Source organism: Saccoglossus kowalevskii, chromosome 21, assembly GCF_978046115.1.
Source record: "Saccoglossus kowalevskii chromosome 21, keSacKowa6.1, whole genome shotgun sequence".
Classification (NCBI taxonomy): domain Eukaryota; kingdom Metazoa; phylum Hemichordata; class Enteropneusta; family Harrimaniidae; genus Saccoglossus; species Saccoglossus kowalevskii.
In genome coordinates this window covers 13,736,094-13,754,247 of record NC_140661.1, presented here as the reverse complement: position 1 = coordinate 13,754,247, position 18,154 = coordinate 13,736,094, and the positions used below count along the sequence as shown (strand labels likewise).

Here is an 18,154-nt window from a genome sequence, read left to right as displayed (position 1 = left end):
CCTTTTGTGAAATAATTGTCCCACTTAGCAGAAAATGAATCTCTTTCACCTATTTCTTGGTCTTTCACATAACTCAACTTCATCTTGGGACAAGAATCTGTGCAATTTTTTTTGAAAGCCATCATTTTCCTGCTTTCTTCAATTTCTCTGTTAATAACCATTAAAATTTAGGAAAAATAATTAGACAGGATTATTTTGTGAAAAATTAAAAAAAAAAACAATTTTATCAATCCCAGGAAGTTTGCAGATATTTGGCTGTTAACTGGCCAATGATGGAAAGGAAACGTGCAAAAACTTATCAATCTACCAAATGGCTTTTGTAGCCAATGGAAGCCAAATATTTTGTGAGTGTGAGGACTTTCCGGGGTAAATATTTTATACATTGCCTTAAAAACATTCATAAAATTCACTGTGGAAGAAAATACATGCTTTAATGCTACAGAGCCCCTTCACACTGCTGAACCGATGTAATCCTATATAATTCTGAGACCTTGTCTTTTTTTATGATTATTTTATTTTAGGTTATATGTACAGAACTTGACCCTTGATCCCAACTTTATGTGTGTTTTGCCCTGTGTGTAACCATAAACCATAGACCATAGTGTGTAACAATTATGGCTAATACTTTACCCTATTATCAACTGAAAATCAGAGTAGGCAATGGCAAATCATTGGTGTCTTGACCTTGGCACAGTGCCAAGTTGAAAAGTTGAAAAACAAACCATGGAATTGAACCAAGCGCTTTGTTCATTGAACCTGAACTTTAATCACTTTGTTGGAATTGAAGATCCTGATCCTGTTTTCGTTTAATTGTTACAAGTTATTAGAATGTTAGTTTGACTCAAATTTAAACAGTAGTTTGGAGACTGATATTATTGGTGTTATTTGTCTGTGCTCACAGAATTTCAACTCTTTAGAAGTATTCATCTCATTACAAAACTGTCAATGTCAAAATCGATCTTTTCAATTCAAACATGATGCAGAACAGAACAACTTTATCAATGGTTTTTCGTATTACATGTACGCAAGTGTACATCAGGGAAAGAAGACAGAAAATATTGAACCATTTTTGGTAGATATTTTACTAACTTCAATTTTGTTGAGTCGTTGTTGTAGGCTTCCACAATACATTCAAAAACCTTGTTTTCATTAATACACACACAATGAATTTAGAAAAATTATAATTTATACAATTTTGGTATTTTTAAATACTTTAGTAAGATATCTTGGGGGGAAATATATGAATAAGTCTGTTTAACTTGTGGAAAGCTGAGAAAACTGGATCATAAATTACTAATTATATAGTTTTGTGTGTTTTATTATTGTACAAGTGCGGTTTAGAAGTTTTCAGTTTTGATACGATAGAACTTTCTCTATTGTGATTGTTATTTCTCTATTATTTTTATTACGTGAAATGCATCATCTGTTTTCAGTTGATACCCACACCTGTGATTATCTGAAATGAAACGTGTGGAGCTAGCATTTTGGCTCCTTCTGTATGACAAAAATAGAAAGATTATGTTGACAAAAACTGCTGTTGTTGTCAGCATCATTATTTTCGTTGTGCTTTGCCCTGTGGTTGTAATAATCAAATAAACTTTCATCTGATTTTAGAATATTTGTTTTTTATTAATTTGTCATATTAAATGTAATTTGATAATTTTAAAGCTTAATTGCAATATTGATATCTATACATTTGGGAAAAATTATGATCCATTGGACATTAATATGTATAATAATAATATTAGTAAATAATTATTCACACGCAAAGGTATTGTTCAAACTAAATATTAATAAAGATTTTTTTGAAAGTTGATATTTTTTGTAATGTAATATAACAAAAAAACATCCAACCAAAAAAGGATTCTCCTCATCATATCTATCAAAATAAGCCGACTGAAACTCGTTGTTTGCAATTATGGTTTGACAATAAACACCTTGTAAAACCTATTGTGAAACACGGCGCGTAGAATTTATGTCAGCGACCAGACGCTATAAAAGTACATGTCAACTCTGATAATTCTACTACTGTAAAAACCCTCAAATAAGAGCCACTTTGTAACACTTTCATTTCTGGGTGGTGCTTATTTGAGGTAACATGTTGACAACTTTGTAGCCAGTGGCTCTTAAACCAGGGTCATCAAACTTTTTCATTGTGAAATAGGGAAGAGGATAAGCAAACACACACACAACCTAAAAGACAAGTAATTATTAATGATGTATCATTGCAATTAATTTATTCTGTAAAAATACTGTTATGGGAATAACAAACGTCAAATAAATACGATGATTCGACGTTTCACCGACAATGTGTAGCGATGCCTGAAGTCACGTCTCACTGACAATGCGTAGCGATGCCTGAAGTCGGATTTGGTAGCACTCTCAGTGTCTGACCCAACACTCGAATCACTTGTACTTCCGTTGTACAATTGTTTACCAAGTTTGGTACGGCAAACTTTTTTCTTGAAAACTGGGATTAACTTGCGTGGCTGTGGCTGGCGTGGTGGTTGATTTGGTGACGATATAAAATAGTTTCGGAGACTTGCAAAGCAAGCATGGAACGAATGAAAAAAATAATGCCCAATCACTTGTATTTATGGCAAAAACAATAAAGAATAACACGTTTTTCTATAGATTTTCACAGCTTGGGTACTTGGGCATTGTTTTAATTGCGCTAGACGTCTGACAGTACAGCTTTGGTTTATATATTTCCTGTTTCATAATTAAGCCAGCTTATAATGATATGTTAATGATATTCACGTACTTCACAGTCCACGCAAACAGGGTCAAACTATAGCCCCACCCCTATATAACCAAATACGAAACGATACCGAGAAAGTAACAATTACATGTATTAAAAATAATTTCCTGTGACCAATCGGAGAGACGAAATCATTCACGAAAGCCCAGGCCTGTTAAAAGGCATTTTCTGATTGGTACAAGTCCAGATTATTTTCAATTCTCACAAATAGCTAATTTAAATATTTGGGTCAGGCGGGTCACGTAGACTTCACTTTGCTGTAAGACAAGTTGATCGCGCAAGTTTGTGGAACTAATCCATTCGACTTCAATATTGATTATTTTCGGCAAGAGAGTCCTCTTCAAACTAATGCCATTTATTTTGTTACTTCCCTGAACATTTTGTCTTGAATCACCCCAAAACGAACATCTCAAACGAAATGCAAAAAATAACCCAAAATCGCGATCAGCGAGAGTGGGCTGCGTAATCATTACATCTCACAGTCGGAGCTACGTCACGATCCCTCAAACGTTGCCAGGACCGGATTAACACCTCTGTTTTCCCCCACTCTAACCAAATTTCCCCCACGCTAAGGAAAAAATCTTTTGTTTTCTACTGACTTCCTGTTCCGGTTCATCTGTGAGAATGTATTTTCAATACCTCCGATTTTCCGATAAAGGCGTTCTAAAATCATGACGTTCTTTACTTGGTTATAACACAGTTGTGGAGGGACTGTTGTTATAAAGACAACATTGGCAGTGAATATCTCGACGTGTCCTTCGGTGTTTCGGCAAAAAACATACTAGTAGTTACTACTAAATAGTTTGTGAATTGGTCGATTGTGTGTCAGAAATATAAAATAGACAAGTTGACAGTCACATTCACGCTCTCAGTGCATTTCTTTCGTCTATCATTCTTCCGTTCTCAATTACACCATAGACCTTAGAAAACAGGCCATCGGGCAAGTTATGGGGATAATCATTATTTGTCTCACACCTTCTGTGGTGCAATAAACAATGCAGGGTGGAAGTGAGGCACGACAAGCTCGGTGTCTGCCTGATTGTAAACAACCGGGCGGCTGGCGCTTATTTCAGGGTTCTTATTGACAAAACCACTCAACTCTTGGTGGCTCTTAATGGAGGGTCAAATGTAACAAATTTTCACTGAGTGGCTCTTAATTGAGGGTGGCGCTTATTTGCGGGTTTTTACGGTATTCAATGAAATAAACAAAAACAAAAATATTGACAGTCGTACTTATAACTGTTGTGCATGTAAACAATTTCTCGGGTGGTTCATCCAGGCATTAAACTTATTTGGGATTCATGACAAATCATCGAAAAGCCACAGCAAAGTAACATAGCCGGAGACAAAAATGTCTTCATCATTTGTGCGCATTGTTCTAGTTGGATCTATTTCACAAGTTGTACCATGTTCTATGAATATGTTAGTTCTAGTTTTAGTAAGATCACATAATCATGACAGATTTGTGTCATATTTACTTACAGCTTACAACTTACAGCCTCCTTAAAAATGATATCAGTACATCGCCCTATCTGCATTTATTACATAATAGAGAAGACATCAAAGTAATGCCACACTTGAGATTGAGCTGCCATAAACTTCAAATTGAAGTTGGCAGACATAAAAGGCCAAAAAAATGCACTTCATCAGAAATTGAAGATGAAATACATTTTGTAACAAGGTGTGATTTTTATAATACTGAAAGAGAAATACTTTATACAGAATTCACAAATGTACTCCCCACTTTTCAATCAGAAAACATTATAAACAAATTCAAAACTATTATTAATACAAAAGAACATAAATTAATCAAGCATGTGACTAAATACTTATAACTTTGTTTCAAGAAACATGACACATAGACATGTACTTATCATACATAATTGTATATCACCACACTATCTCAGGCTAATTTGCCATTTATCTTAATTTTTATTTTTGTTACTGTTTTTAAAATTTATTACATAACGACCTAAAATGATTTGTTTACTTTCATTATGGTGTAATAAATGAAATTATTATTATTTAGGCTCAGTGACCACAACCTTGAAATTGAATTGGGAAGGAAGAGTAAACCAAAACCCCAGAAAATGAAAGAACGTGCAAAAAATGCAATTCAGATCAAATTGAAGATGAAATGCATTTCATCTTAGATTGCAATTTCTATGAAGTAGAGAGAAAACATGTCTTGGAGTATTTTAAAATAAAAATTAATGACTTGTCCAGAATGGAAAGCTTTGTGAAAATAATGGGAAATAATATGGCTTTGTCATATTATTTAAAAAATACTATTTTCTAAAAGATAAATATGTAACTGTGGTCTGGTAGAACCTTGCTGCTGTTTAATCAATTTTTTCAGAGATTTTCTAATTTGTATTTCTTACTATGTTGAATTTCAGTGTATTTTAATTTTAGTGTGTCTTATTTTATTTGTCTTTTGTATTCATTTTTTTTTTTAACTTACTAAACCCACAGATGGTTAAGGTGCTTTTTGTTTCACAATGATAATCAATGTTTTGTTACTACCTTATACTAAAATATGTTTGGATATTTAGAGTACTAACACCGGTTCAGTTAGACTTAAAATACACCACGAATATTCACTTTTGAGATATAATTTTTGGTATGTGTTGGTTCTTGGATATTTCATCTTCGTCGTCCTGTACTTCGTTTAGTAATTCGAACTTCCCAGTTTGCGTAAAAAGTTTCCCGATTTTGACATCTAAAATGCCTTTGCTTCATTATTTGCTGAAGGACGGCCACTGAGGTATGGGCTCTGTAACTTGCAGCACATGAACCTAAAAACGTTAGGTAATCAAACAAAAATGACGTACTAAAGTCCAAATAGTACGTTCAATGTCTTCATAAAAATATAAAAGATGTTAACTAACATTTGAATGTGAAATGGTACAAGAATACAACTATTTACACGCATACTTTGAGGTCCAGTGAATAGTATTGTGGTCTATTCTCAAAGAAATGATTAAGCATTTCATTGTCAGTGTATTCATATAAAAGCCAGCGTATCTATCATAATTAAGCAACTTTTAAAGTGTATGTTTATTCAATCGTTTAGCTCATAGCAACATGTGCGTTATGTAGTAAAACAAACATGGCTTGAATGAGAACATTTGATATGTGTTTTGTGATGACCTAACTCCATTGTGTTGATTTTATGAGACTTCATAAACTGTTAGAGTTTTGATGACCCTTTGATTGATAGAATATACCCTGAGGTTTTTCGAGTTGACTCCCATTATACCTGCCTGTATTCACAATATACAGGTACGTGCAACTGTATGGCGTACTGCTAGATAACTCATTCTTGTATATAGGCTGATTATTATAGCTCTTTGGCTGTTTGTGTTTACCTTTCTGGCTCTTTGGCTGTTTGTGTTTACCTTTCTGGCTCTTTGGCTGTTAGTGTTTACCTTTCTGGCTCTGTGGCCTTTTGTGTTTACTTTTCTGGCTCTGTGGCCTTTTGTGTTTACCTTTCTGGCTCTGTGGCCATATGTGTTTACCTTTCTGGCTCTGTGGCTGTTAGTGTTCACCTTTCTGATCTTGTAACTGTTTGTGTTTACCTTTCTGGCTCTGTGGCCTTTTGTGTTTATCTTTCTGGCTCTGTGGCCTTTTGTGTTTACCTTTCTGGCTCTGTGGCCTTTTGTGTTTACCTTTCTGGCTCTGTGGCCATACGTGTTTACCTTTCTGGCTCTGTGGCTGTTAGTGTTCACCTTTCTGATCTTGTAACTGTTTGTGTTTACCTTTCTGGCTCTGTGGCCTTTTGTGTTTATCTTTCTGGCTCTGTGGCCTTTTGTGTTTACCTTTCTGGCTCTGTGGCCTTTTGTGTTTACTTTTCTGGCTCTGTGGCCTTTTGTGTTTACCTTTCTGGCTCTGTGGCCTTTTGTGTTTACCTTTCTGGTTCTGTGGCCTTTTGTGTTTACCTTTCTGGCTCTGTGGCTGTTAGTGTTTACCTTTCTGACTCTGTGGCCTTTTGTGTTTACCCTTCTGGTTGTGACTATTAGCTATTCTGGAGTGGCTTTGTGGCTGTTACCTATTCTAGCTCTGACTATTGGTTCTGTCATGCCATGGAGCTGATGAACTAGGTACATAGCAAGGGCAGTGAATTATTTTGAGGTCAGAGAAATTAACTTTTTTAGCTCCGCTGTCGACTTTGTCGAGCGTAGCTTATCATATGAGTGATTGTCCGTCGTCGCCGTCCGTCGTTTGTGTCAATGTTTTACTTTTTCGACTTCTTCTTGAAAACTACAAGCCTGAATGCTTTGATACTTGGTGTATATGTACCTTGGGTAGACCTCTCTTAGGTTTGTTCATTTCATGTTGATATCTTCAATTCTCTAATTTTGGTGAATATTTTTGTCATTTTTGGTAAAAAGTGATATTTTCGACTTCTTGTTAAAAACCGCAAGTCCGATTGCTTTGATATTACATATATAGGTACTACATGTAGACCTCTCTCAGATTTGTTCATTTTGTGATGATATCTTCAATTCTCAAATTTTGGTGAATATTTTTGGTAAAAAGTGATATTTTCGACTTCTTGTTAAAAACCAAAATTTCAATTGCTTTGATATTACATATATAGGTACTACATGTGGACCTCTCTCAGATTTGTTCATTTTGTGATGATATCTTCAATTCTCTAATTTTGGTGAATATTTTTGTCATTTTCCACTTCTTGTTAAAAACTGTAAGTCCATTTGCTTTGATACTATACATATTGTTCATTTTCTAATGATGTCTTCAGTTCTTTAATTGAAATGTGCATTGCTAACAGCGGAGCTATCTCAGTCGATAGGCTGCTTGTTTTTTAATTTTGGTACCTAACATATGTCTTTATTCATATGTTTTATATGATTAGAAAAGAGTCACTGTGACCTGTTTGCAGTTGAATATCATGTTATTTATTTCAGTGAGATGACACCTCAACTTTATGTGCTTCGACATAAAACTTGTAAATAATGCATCTTGTCAGATCTGTGTGGAAAGTAATTTTTGAGAAAATGCACATTTTCCCACCACAATAATGCCAAATTATCAACCTGGCAAATTAGTCCCTATAGTGTATTGAAGCTTGATGTAATTGTAGGTGACCTTTCTCCATTAATGAGATGCATGACAATGAAAGTAGTTCCGGCCAGTGACAACTGAAATACACTTGCAGGCAATAATGATGAAAGTTGAACTTCATTTTAGATAAACACATATATCAATGAACTTGTCTAGTGGCTGGTGAAACTGAACCTTTAGTTTACAACTTCCTTTGGACTGAAATCTTGGTATTAGGTTGCATTGATCGTTCCCCCAGCTGGACAACCATTACTGTACACTGTAGGAGTTGCAAGTTTTTCCCATGGGTCATTTGGCACTGTAAATCACTTCTTAAAAACCAGATGAAGATATCAATGGCTTATCAAGTATTTTGTCAGTAGATGATCTGAGTCATGTTCAAAATGGAAAAGAAAATGATGATGAATTTAATTGGAAAAAATTGATTGAAGTTCCATTGTTGCTTCTACTTGATAATAGGAGTTTTGCTCTGAGTAAACAGCCTCAGCAGGAATTTGGCTCTTCCATTTGTAAGTTATCACCATTATTCCCATGAACACTGAAACTGTTGGTGTTAACTTCTCGGTGTACATTTTGCCAAATCTTGGTACAAAGCCGGAAAGTGAAATTTGTTTTTCTCGTGTCTGCCTATTGGCTTCATCTTTGTAAGTGCAAGTCATTCTCAGTCCCTCAGAACTGACCTGACCTACCTGTTACCCGAATAGTACAGTCTTCTATGTGAAGTAGGGCATCTAAGTACATGAAGCGTTGAATTGTTGATAAGGTATATAGCCAATCAAGGTCAAGAAATACAAAAGTTGTTGCCTCCATGCAAATCCATGGAGACATGGCAACTATGTTTCCAAAACCCCAAAACGGAATAGTATAAAGTATTTATAATTAGTAAGATTGACAAGCTTATGAATAGCTTACACAAGTGAATTGTATAGCTTCTAGCGCCTGAACTATGTAATTATTGTCATGGCTGTTACATTTATAGGCGAGTTAAACTAAACTCCATTGAAATTCTGCAAGTAATCACCGTCTCACAACACTGGACGGTGAAGTAATATAGCATTTACAATATCTTCTCATGTTCTAATGAATTATAAGATATATCTGCCTTCTCCATCTGACTTTTTTAATTAAACAGATATTGTGTTGTTTACAACTGTTTTTTGTGTCTGCAAGAAACAACAACAGGCATGACCACGGTTACATTGGCGTAAACAGTCTCAAAAATGGTGGAGTTTAAACCTTGGTGGAGGGGGGGGGGGTTAGCACCGGTTTATGTATTACATAACACTTAAAATTAAAAACTATTGTGAATATAAAATCGGTCTTCTTAATCGTCCTCATTCAGTAACCCTTTGGTACAAGAATATGACAGAGTTTGTCGGGGAAGTTGAGTTCTAAACATTATTCAATTTTTGGCATGTGGTGGGGTGGGAAACGGGAAACGGTCAAAATCAAACATTGCATGATCTGGAACCAACGAGAACTACCGGTACCATCGCTCTCTGTCTCTTCAGAAAAGATTGTTAGAGATTTGTGTATAACATTAACAATCTTGTTGATGCTCGGTTTATACAAGTCCTGCTGTATTGGTTGGTACTTGTGTCAATATTACTCATGGCTTTGTTTTGTTTTATCCATCCCCAATTTCGCAATGACATTATTTTCTGTCTTTTATTTGATTATCACACTATGTTTGTGTTTGCAAAATGTGAAATTTTAATTCCATGAAAAATAAGTCTGGAAATCCCACTGTCTTTTGCTCAGAAGTGCTTCATGACTAATGGCTATTGAAAACAGATGTAATAAAAATATTTTTTGACATGACATTTTGTGACGAGTATTAAAAATTACAATGAATAAGCAAAAATAAATTAAAATGAATAAATAATAATATTTTTTGACATTTTTGTGACGAGAATTACAAATTACAATGAATAAGCAAAAATAAATTAAAATGAATAAATAATAATATTTTTTGACATTTTTGTGACGAGTATTACAAATTACAATGAATTAGCAAAAATAAATTAAAATGAATAAATTTCAATATCTCAGTATAAAAAATAGGTAAATGTGTGGTTGTTAAGGTCATGAGTTATATATTTGATAAATGTGAAGTTATTAGTCGATACGTTGCAGTATCATATTGGATTAAAACTTGGTACATGTGCGCCCTGAAACAATACACAGACCTAAGTATATGCATAATATTTGATTGAACATGTTGAAAACCATACATATTGATTATCTAATTATTATTAGCCAATTTCTGATATCTCAAAAAATCAGATTTGAATTGAAGTTGTCACAGAGATGCTCTGGAATTAATTAGACTGAAAACAACAGACGTAAAATCAAATGTATTTTCTGTAAGTATTGTAAATTTTGATAATGTGATTCACATATTTTTACAAATATTAGTTGCCAAGCTTCTTGTTTGAAAGGCTAATTTTAAAGGGGCACTTAGTTATTTCTAAGCTTTCTTTGATTTTGTACTTAAAAACACCTCATTCAAGGTGTTCTTATGATGAAATCACAGCATTTTACAGTACAATATTTGCTTAAAGTTAGACACTGATCTGAATGTGAAATTCTCCATACAATATTGCAGGTCAAGGACATGGCTATTTGAACACAGTCTTTAGAAATGTTTCGAAAATGTTGTATTTTGATCAAAAAACTCAACTTGCAAATCAGACATTGCATTTAACATTGAGCCATAAAGGGTTACAAATAAAACAATGTAGATCTATGATGTTTGAATTTAAAACTAGGTCATAGCTTTGATAAACTTGGTTAGTGCAGATTGCAAATCCATGAGTAACAAGCTACCATTCATTCAGTGTGTTACATCCGCCCTTGGTTTGATGGGTGTTGAAACTTATTTGATGTCTTGAGTGATAGGAGTATAGATGTCTATTTTATTTTTATGATGTGTTATTTCAGGGCTTTTAGATGAGTCAACTGGTAACTCAACACCTAATAAAACGGGACAAAATCAACTCTGCAGTTTATAATGGCTTTTGAGTAAAAAAAAAACAACCTATTGTTGCCGCGTTTAATTTCAATGTTGTTGCACGTTGGGGGTTAACATGGACAGCTGTGCACGAACACATTAATAGTGACACTGTTCAGAGCAAGCTGGGAAAAGCTGTGAAATCAATATTTTAGTGGAATGGAATAATGGCGAAATTTATAGTGATTGGAAAATTTGATGTATCTTTAAATTGTCAGTTGTCATATCTGACACACATCACAAACTCTGCACCTTCTTCATTTTGTATAGTTGGATCAGTGCCAAATAGGAAACAGTTCTTCATTTTAGGTTTATGTCGCAATCACTAAAATATATACTGAGTAAAGTAAAGATACAACTTTTCTGATTTGGTAGAAGAAAAATAAAATGAAAGAAAAATTCATTTGTTTGTGAAAAAAAATTTAAGTAAAACTTTAGTGATAATACAGTTTAAACACAAATATTTTGCAATTGACCAGAAAATTTGTTCATTCTGAGCCTTAAAACTATTCTGACATTGAGCGTCTTTGTCACCACAATCTAAAGAGTTATACTAATCAAATATTAATGAAATGAGATAGATGGTTTCTTTGTGCAAATTCACAGATTTGATTGCATTCGGATTTGATTGCGTTCTAGCATATTAATGACCTAATTTGCTTAATTTGCTTTAGACCGTTCTGCCTATGTCTCTCAAAAGCAGTTGTGAAACTTTGATAATAATCATTTCAGAGGTAACTAATTTTAGTAGTATTTGAAGAATCATAAACCCAACCCATCCTAATTAATTAATTTTAATTAAACTACTGAAAAGCATCACTATGCTGATGATTAATCAGTTCACAATGATTAAATTAACCTTTTCACCACCAGTTCCTTCTTTTCATCACAAATTCACAAAATAGTCCATTTTAAAGTTTGCACTTTCGTTCAGAAGATTGGGACAAAAATATCCAAATTTGTTGAGTAGAATCTGGAAATTGACTCAAATTTTGTCTGTTGGCTTCAAAATTAGGGTTTATTCCCAGTAATATTGAAGAATACAAGGAAAAAATGCAGACAAATATGGACGAGAAAGCCTGGTGGTGTTTGTTTGTTTGTTGAATCTTAAGAATCATTAAATTCATCGATTGAACAAGTTGAAAGTGCTTTAAACTTTTACTACAAACAATTTTGATTTGTGGATTTTATGCAATTCATGAAGACAAAATTTAGTGAAAATCACTAACTCACGAAATTCACAAAAAATGTGTCCCCTGTGAAATAAAAGCATTTCACAATATCATTATATTAACAAGTAAGATTTAATTAACCTAAGTTGCTCATTGGCATGCTTAATTGGATTTAAATATGCATTTAATTATCAATGTTTCCAGATTCACATAGCAACCAACATTCCCCCCTTAGCCCATGAATATAATATACAAGTTTTGACTTTGATGTTTTGTATTACTCACAGGAAATTGTACTCTGGAATAAATTTAGTCAATTTATTTATTGATCTGCTTTGTTCTATGTATAAATTTTCCAAATATGAAATGGGAAAAATTAATGTTTTCACCCTGTTCCTTTATGCCGAAATTTGATATTTCACGCCTTTCATTGAGGCAGCGGTATATTCACTCATAAATCTAGAACAAAATGTGATTTTGTTCTTGGTATCTGCTTTCTTTCTATTCAGATTTGTGATTTCTTGGGCATCTTATCCAAATTTCTGTGTCCAAAAATATATTTGTCCTTTCTTAGTTATAGCTAAGGAGATATTAGTTGGATAATATATTATACATATATGTTGTGTACATTACACTATAATCTGATACATCTTGCCGAACTTGACGTAGTGATATGGCATTGTACTAACTATGCAAGCTGGTGAAAATAGTGGAATTCTCTCACTATTAATATTTTTTTTTTCAAAGATGTCCACCATTTTGGAAATATCTATTTGATTCATAATTAATGAAGAAATTATCGAAAAATATTTAAAAATATGCAAAATTTTACATTAAAATTTTTGCAGAGAAATATATTGTGTTCAAACGATTAATGTTAATATTTATAAATTTATAACAGTAGCTTTGTCAATAAAAAAAACTACCAGTAGTTGCATTTGACAATGAGATGCATGCTATGCTCTCTTAGATTGCAAGAAATCTGACATTGAAACTGCTGTATGCCATTTTTTTGGGAACAATGTCAATGTACATTAATAAATTTGAAAGTTTTCCAATAGACTAGGAGTCTTTATTTCATAAAATCTTAGAAATTTATGCTAATTGTTTACTTATTATTTATTATTGTTGTTTGTGACAGTGTTTGTTCTTTTGTTCATTTTTGGTGTTAAATTTTGTAATTTCAAGTATTCTAAACTATTCAATAAAAAGTTTGGTGCTGACATTATTAAAGTCTTTCAAGAAAGATGCAAATAAATGGTTTCAAGATAGATGCAACTAAATGGTTTCAAGAAAGATGCAACTAAATGGTTTCAAGAAAGATGCAACTAAATGGTTTCAAGATAGATGCAACTAAATGGTTTCAAGAAAGATGCAACTAAATGGTTTCAAGATAGATGCAACTAAATGGTTTCAAGAAAGATGCAACTAAATGGTTTCAAGAAAGATGCAACTAAATGGTTTCAAGTAAGATGCAACTAAATGGTTTCAAGAAAGATGCAACTAAATGGTTTCAAGAAAGATGCAACTAAATGGTTTCAAGAAAGATGCAACTAAATGGTTTCAAGAAAGATGCAACTAAATGGTTTCAAGAAAGATGCAACTAAATGGTTTCAAGAAAGATGCAACTAAATGGTTTCAAGAAAGATGCAACTAAATGGTTTCAAGATAGATGCAACTAAATGGTTTCAAGATAGATGCAACTAAATGGTTTCAAGAAAGATGCAACTAAATGGTTTCAAGAAAGATGCAACTAAATGGTTTCAAGAAAGATGCAACTAAATGGTTTCAAGAAAGATGCAACTAAATGGTTTCAAGAAAGATGCAACTAAATGGTTTCAAGAAAGATGCAACTAAATGGTTTCAAGATAGATGCAACTAAATGGTTTCAAGATAGATGCAACTAAATGGTTTCAAGAAAGATGCAACTAAATGGTTTCAAGAAAGATGCAACTAAATGGTTTCAAGAAAGATGCAACTAAATGGTTTCAAGAAAGATGCAACTAAATGGTTTCAAGAAAGATGCAACTAAATGGTTTCAAGATAGATGCAACTAAATGGTTTCAAGATAGATGCAACTAAATGGTTTCAAGATAGATGGAAATTATTTACTGCAGAATAGGGCTAAAAATAACAAACTATTAACAATATACAATAGTTCAGACATTATTCAAAATGTATCAGTTACATTTTATTGTCAACATTGCTGAGTCTATTAACTTTGTAACTAAATTGTATTACTTGCATTTATAGGGTAAATAATAGTTTATTGTATTCATACATTTGTATTTATTGATTGGTTGATTGATTCGTTGGTGATATTAGGCAACTACAGCCTAGTATTTTGTTATTTCTTCCTGCATGTACATATGTTTTTGATCAGTCATTGACTTTCTCACCCAAATTTTCTGCACTTTCTTTCTTATATTCTTCTATAATTCTGGAAATGAACCTGAATTTTGGAGCCGACAGACAAAATTTTAGTAAATTTTCAGTTTTTACTCAAAAAATTTGTCTATTTTGTGCAGACTATAAACAGGACTGTTTTGTGATGAAAAGAGGGAACTGGTGGTGAAAACATAACACTCTAATATGTTTTGGTTATTTAGTAAGCATGAGTTTTATACTATTTTGTACCGCCATTATTTTCATAAACTTCAGTCACTTTATCTTGAACCTTGCAGCTTTGTATGATGAGGGCCTGTAACTGAGTGGATATGAGATGAATATTTATTTTAAAGTCGTCTGAATTATCGCAAGACAAACTTACATTTCCAGAAATAATTTTAATGCAAATAACCAAGTCTTTGAAAGATCTGATCAGTGATGTTTTCCTAGTGTCCTTTTATATTTCTGGATTGTGTATCATGCGGTTGTATCTTGCTCATTTCTGCTCATTCGATTGAACCTTTCCAATCGTTCACTGTGTTCTGTAATGCTATTGGTCGGAAATATGTTTTACAGAACTTGTGCCCAATGAGCTCTTCTCCGTTAATGAATATGAAAGTGGCATTTACTTAATATCTAAATCTGTGAACAGATAGTGACCTTCATTTAATGTTAAATTATATATTGTGATTTTATCTCATCTCCAAGCGAGATATAAAAATTTATTATACTTAAGTCACCAATTATTTACCTTCAGTTCACTGTCAAAGAGCCATTATTAAATGATGTATGTTATAAGAAAAAAGGTGCAGCTACTAAATTCTAAACGCCAATAAAAAAGATTTATATCTGTCAGGTAAATCTGGCTTAGTAATTTTATCTTTTTTAATAGCTTCTCCATGTTTCACTGCTCTTTATACAAAGAAAATTGCTATAAATTTTTTAATTATGTTTATTAACAAAGTTTTTCTGATAGTATTAAAAAAATGATGGTCATGACATAAATCTGTTAAACCCTGTGTATCATGTTAACAATTTCTTGTGGCGAGGATAACTTCTAAAAATTGGTTATTTCACCAATCTATGAATATAAAATCTAGGCATATTCTAACTGTATTGTTGCTTGTTGTATATTTTGAAAGTTTATGAGATACAAAGAATAAAAAGATAAAATATTGTATAAATAATTACCGGTACTGATGACCTTATTGTTCTAGTTAAGCACCATCGTTAGTTGGACAGAGTCTGTAAACATGGACTTATAGATTACCTGTGTGCATCTATACCCCTGACATGTCTGGACTGATCACTTTCATATTCAAATACAAATACATTTTTAATAGCACTTAATTGCGTTAAAACATTTCAAAATTGAGCATTTATGCTATTTTAGAACTGGATCTGTTGTGTATGGACCGACTTTATTCAATCTTGGTTTATAAATTGAACATTGTGGAATCTTGATGCACATTTTTTTTTTGTTTTTGCTGATGGACTTCCAAAATTGACGACTGGCAGCCATTTTGTTGTCTACAATTCACTCCACAGTGATCACATTTCAATTACAGTATCACATTAAAATTGTCAGTAATATCTCTCTTATTAACTCCTATAGGTCACTAGCAATTATGAGCAAAATATTCTAAATTGAACCATTTGTTTTTTCAAATTTTATTTATTGTATTTTTCAAAAACTTTCCAGTATCCGGCTTGAACTGCTGTGTCAAGGAAATTAGCATTCAAATTTTCAAAAACATTAAATGTTTGGGTATTAATAAAAAGATGAATATCACCCTCATATAACAATGACAGTGCACTCTGGAGATGACAGAGATTGTTTGTCAAACTCATTAAGTGCAAAATGTGGAAAAGATAAAAGCAAACTTCCTTCCTGATGAGTAATGTAGTTGATAACACTTATCACTGAGACCATCTCTGAAACATATCCTGTCTTTAAGTTCTAGGTTTGTGTCTACAAAGTTAGGGGAGTGTGTGTAAATGATGTAACAGCCACTCAGTTAATGAACTTTAATAAGATGTTACAGTAATACTGTTTTATTATGGATTTGTACTTCGTTAATTACTTTGTTTTCTTTACAGTAACCCCCCCAAGAAAAGGCATCTGCTTTTTCTGAGCATGTTAACTAATCAACTATCAAGAAAAAAACCAAAACACACCTGTCGGTTACATTTTAGATCAAGTATATCTGCAGGCCTGAAAGGGGGCAGGTCATGTTTTTTGGGTGTCAATAGGATCATACCATTATCTCAGAGGGTAGTCCAGTGTGTTTTGATAGAAACTGTTTTGAATCATTTTATTGTTACATGTTGCCATAGTTACACATCAGTGCAACTGAAAGCTTATGATTCTTTGTTTTATTTTTTCAGCTTTATCCAAGTTTCAATCCCATTTACAAAATCCTAAGCCAGTTACAGCTAGCTTAGGCGGAGTAGCAAGATTTGAATGTCACGTAGACTCGTTACCTCCAGCAGTTATTTCATGGGAAAAGGACAAAGATCCAATTCCCTCAAACAACAGGTATGATGATGTCATAGCTATAAAAAGATCTTATTAACATAATTGCATCTTTTCTGATTGTTCCCTCTCAATGCAATTGAAGATACTGTTTATTTTTACATGTGCATGTTTGAAGAGACTAACCGGTAGTCAACAGAAACAAATTTGAAAACAGATTATTTATTGTCTACTGTTTCCATCGCAGAATATTTGTTATGCAAATCTACTGTACTAGTAAATCACGCTCAAATACCACCTTTCAGACCAAGCATCTCCTATGTACTCGGTAAAGCTTTTGGAAGATTGATACCAACTTGTTTGCAACAAATGTGTTAAAAAAGAATTCTGGTTTCTTTGATGTTTTATATGTTCCTGAGTCATGTATTCATGTATGATAAATTGCTGTTAGTTTTATCACCAAGATTGGGCAATGTAGTCAGAATAACAAAATGATACAACTTTATCAATCTTGTTTACCGATATGTGTACACAATGTGAAAATAATCAACTTAATTCTTGTTTTCAGATTCGTTGTTTTACCCTCAGGAGTTCTTCAAATTCACAACATTCAGGAAAGCGATGCCGCAAATTATAGATGCATCGCTGTAAATATCGCCAACAAAAGAAGAAGTGCAGAAGCCCCACTGACAGTGCAGTCAACAATGCCGCCAACAAATGAACCTGATCCAGATAGAAAACCTATTATAGTTCAAGGTCCTAAACCTGAAACAAAAGAGGAAGGAGACACCATTGTTCTGGAGTGTCTCGTTGTCCGGTATTCTCCGGATGATCCAGAACCTGAAGTAACTTGGAATAGGCTAGGTATGATTAATAGTCTTTATCTTGTCCATGATGTTAGTAAAGTTTTGGTATATCCTCGGGGGCGGACATCTGGGCATTTTCACCGCCTGGCAACCCGCGGCGGTGAAAACAAAGGCCCAAAACTCGCAGAAAACGGTACTTTGGGATGATTGTTGAGACTCCTGTGACCAGTGCAACAAGATTAGCCCTACGTGTGTAACATATATAAATTTGGTTGTTCAGGATTACTTCAAAGTTGAGTTTGTGTTGTTTTCTCGAATTTTCACCGGCTCGACCGGCGTTCCACAGCAGCGCGCACAGAGCCCATGGAAATGCATGTACAGTGGTGCGCGTCGTAGCAACGTGGAACGTCTTGTGACTTAGCTCCGCCCCCGAGGATAGGGGATGTCTGT

The 18,154-nt window shown here is 33.5% G+C and overlaps 1 protein-coding gene across 1 annotated transcript in view; it reads left to right on the top strand.

The window, feature by feature from the left end:
- Positions 1-18,154, top strand: part of PRTG (protogenin) — an 83,506-nt gene that overhangs the window by 13,509 nt on the left and 51,843 nt on the right. Inside the window, 2 exon segments of the mRNA NM_001171244.1 lie at positions 16,811-16,961; positions 17,467-17,762. Coding sequence (NP_001164715.1) covers positions 16,811-16,961; positions 17,467-17,762 — 447 coding nt within the window.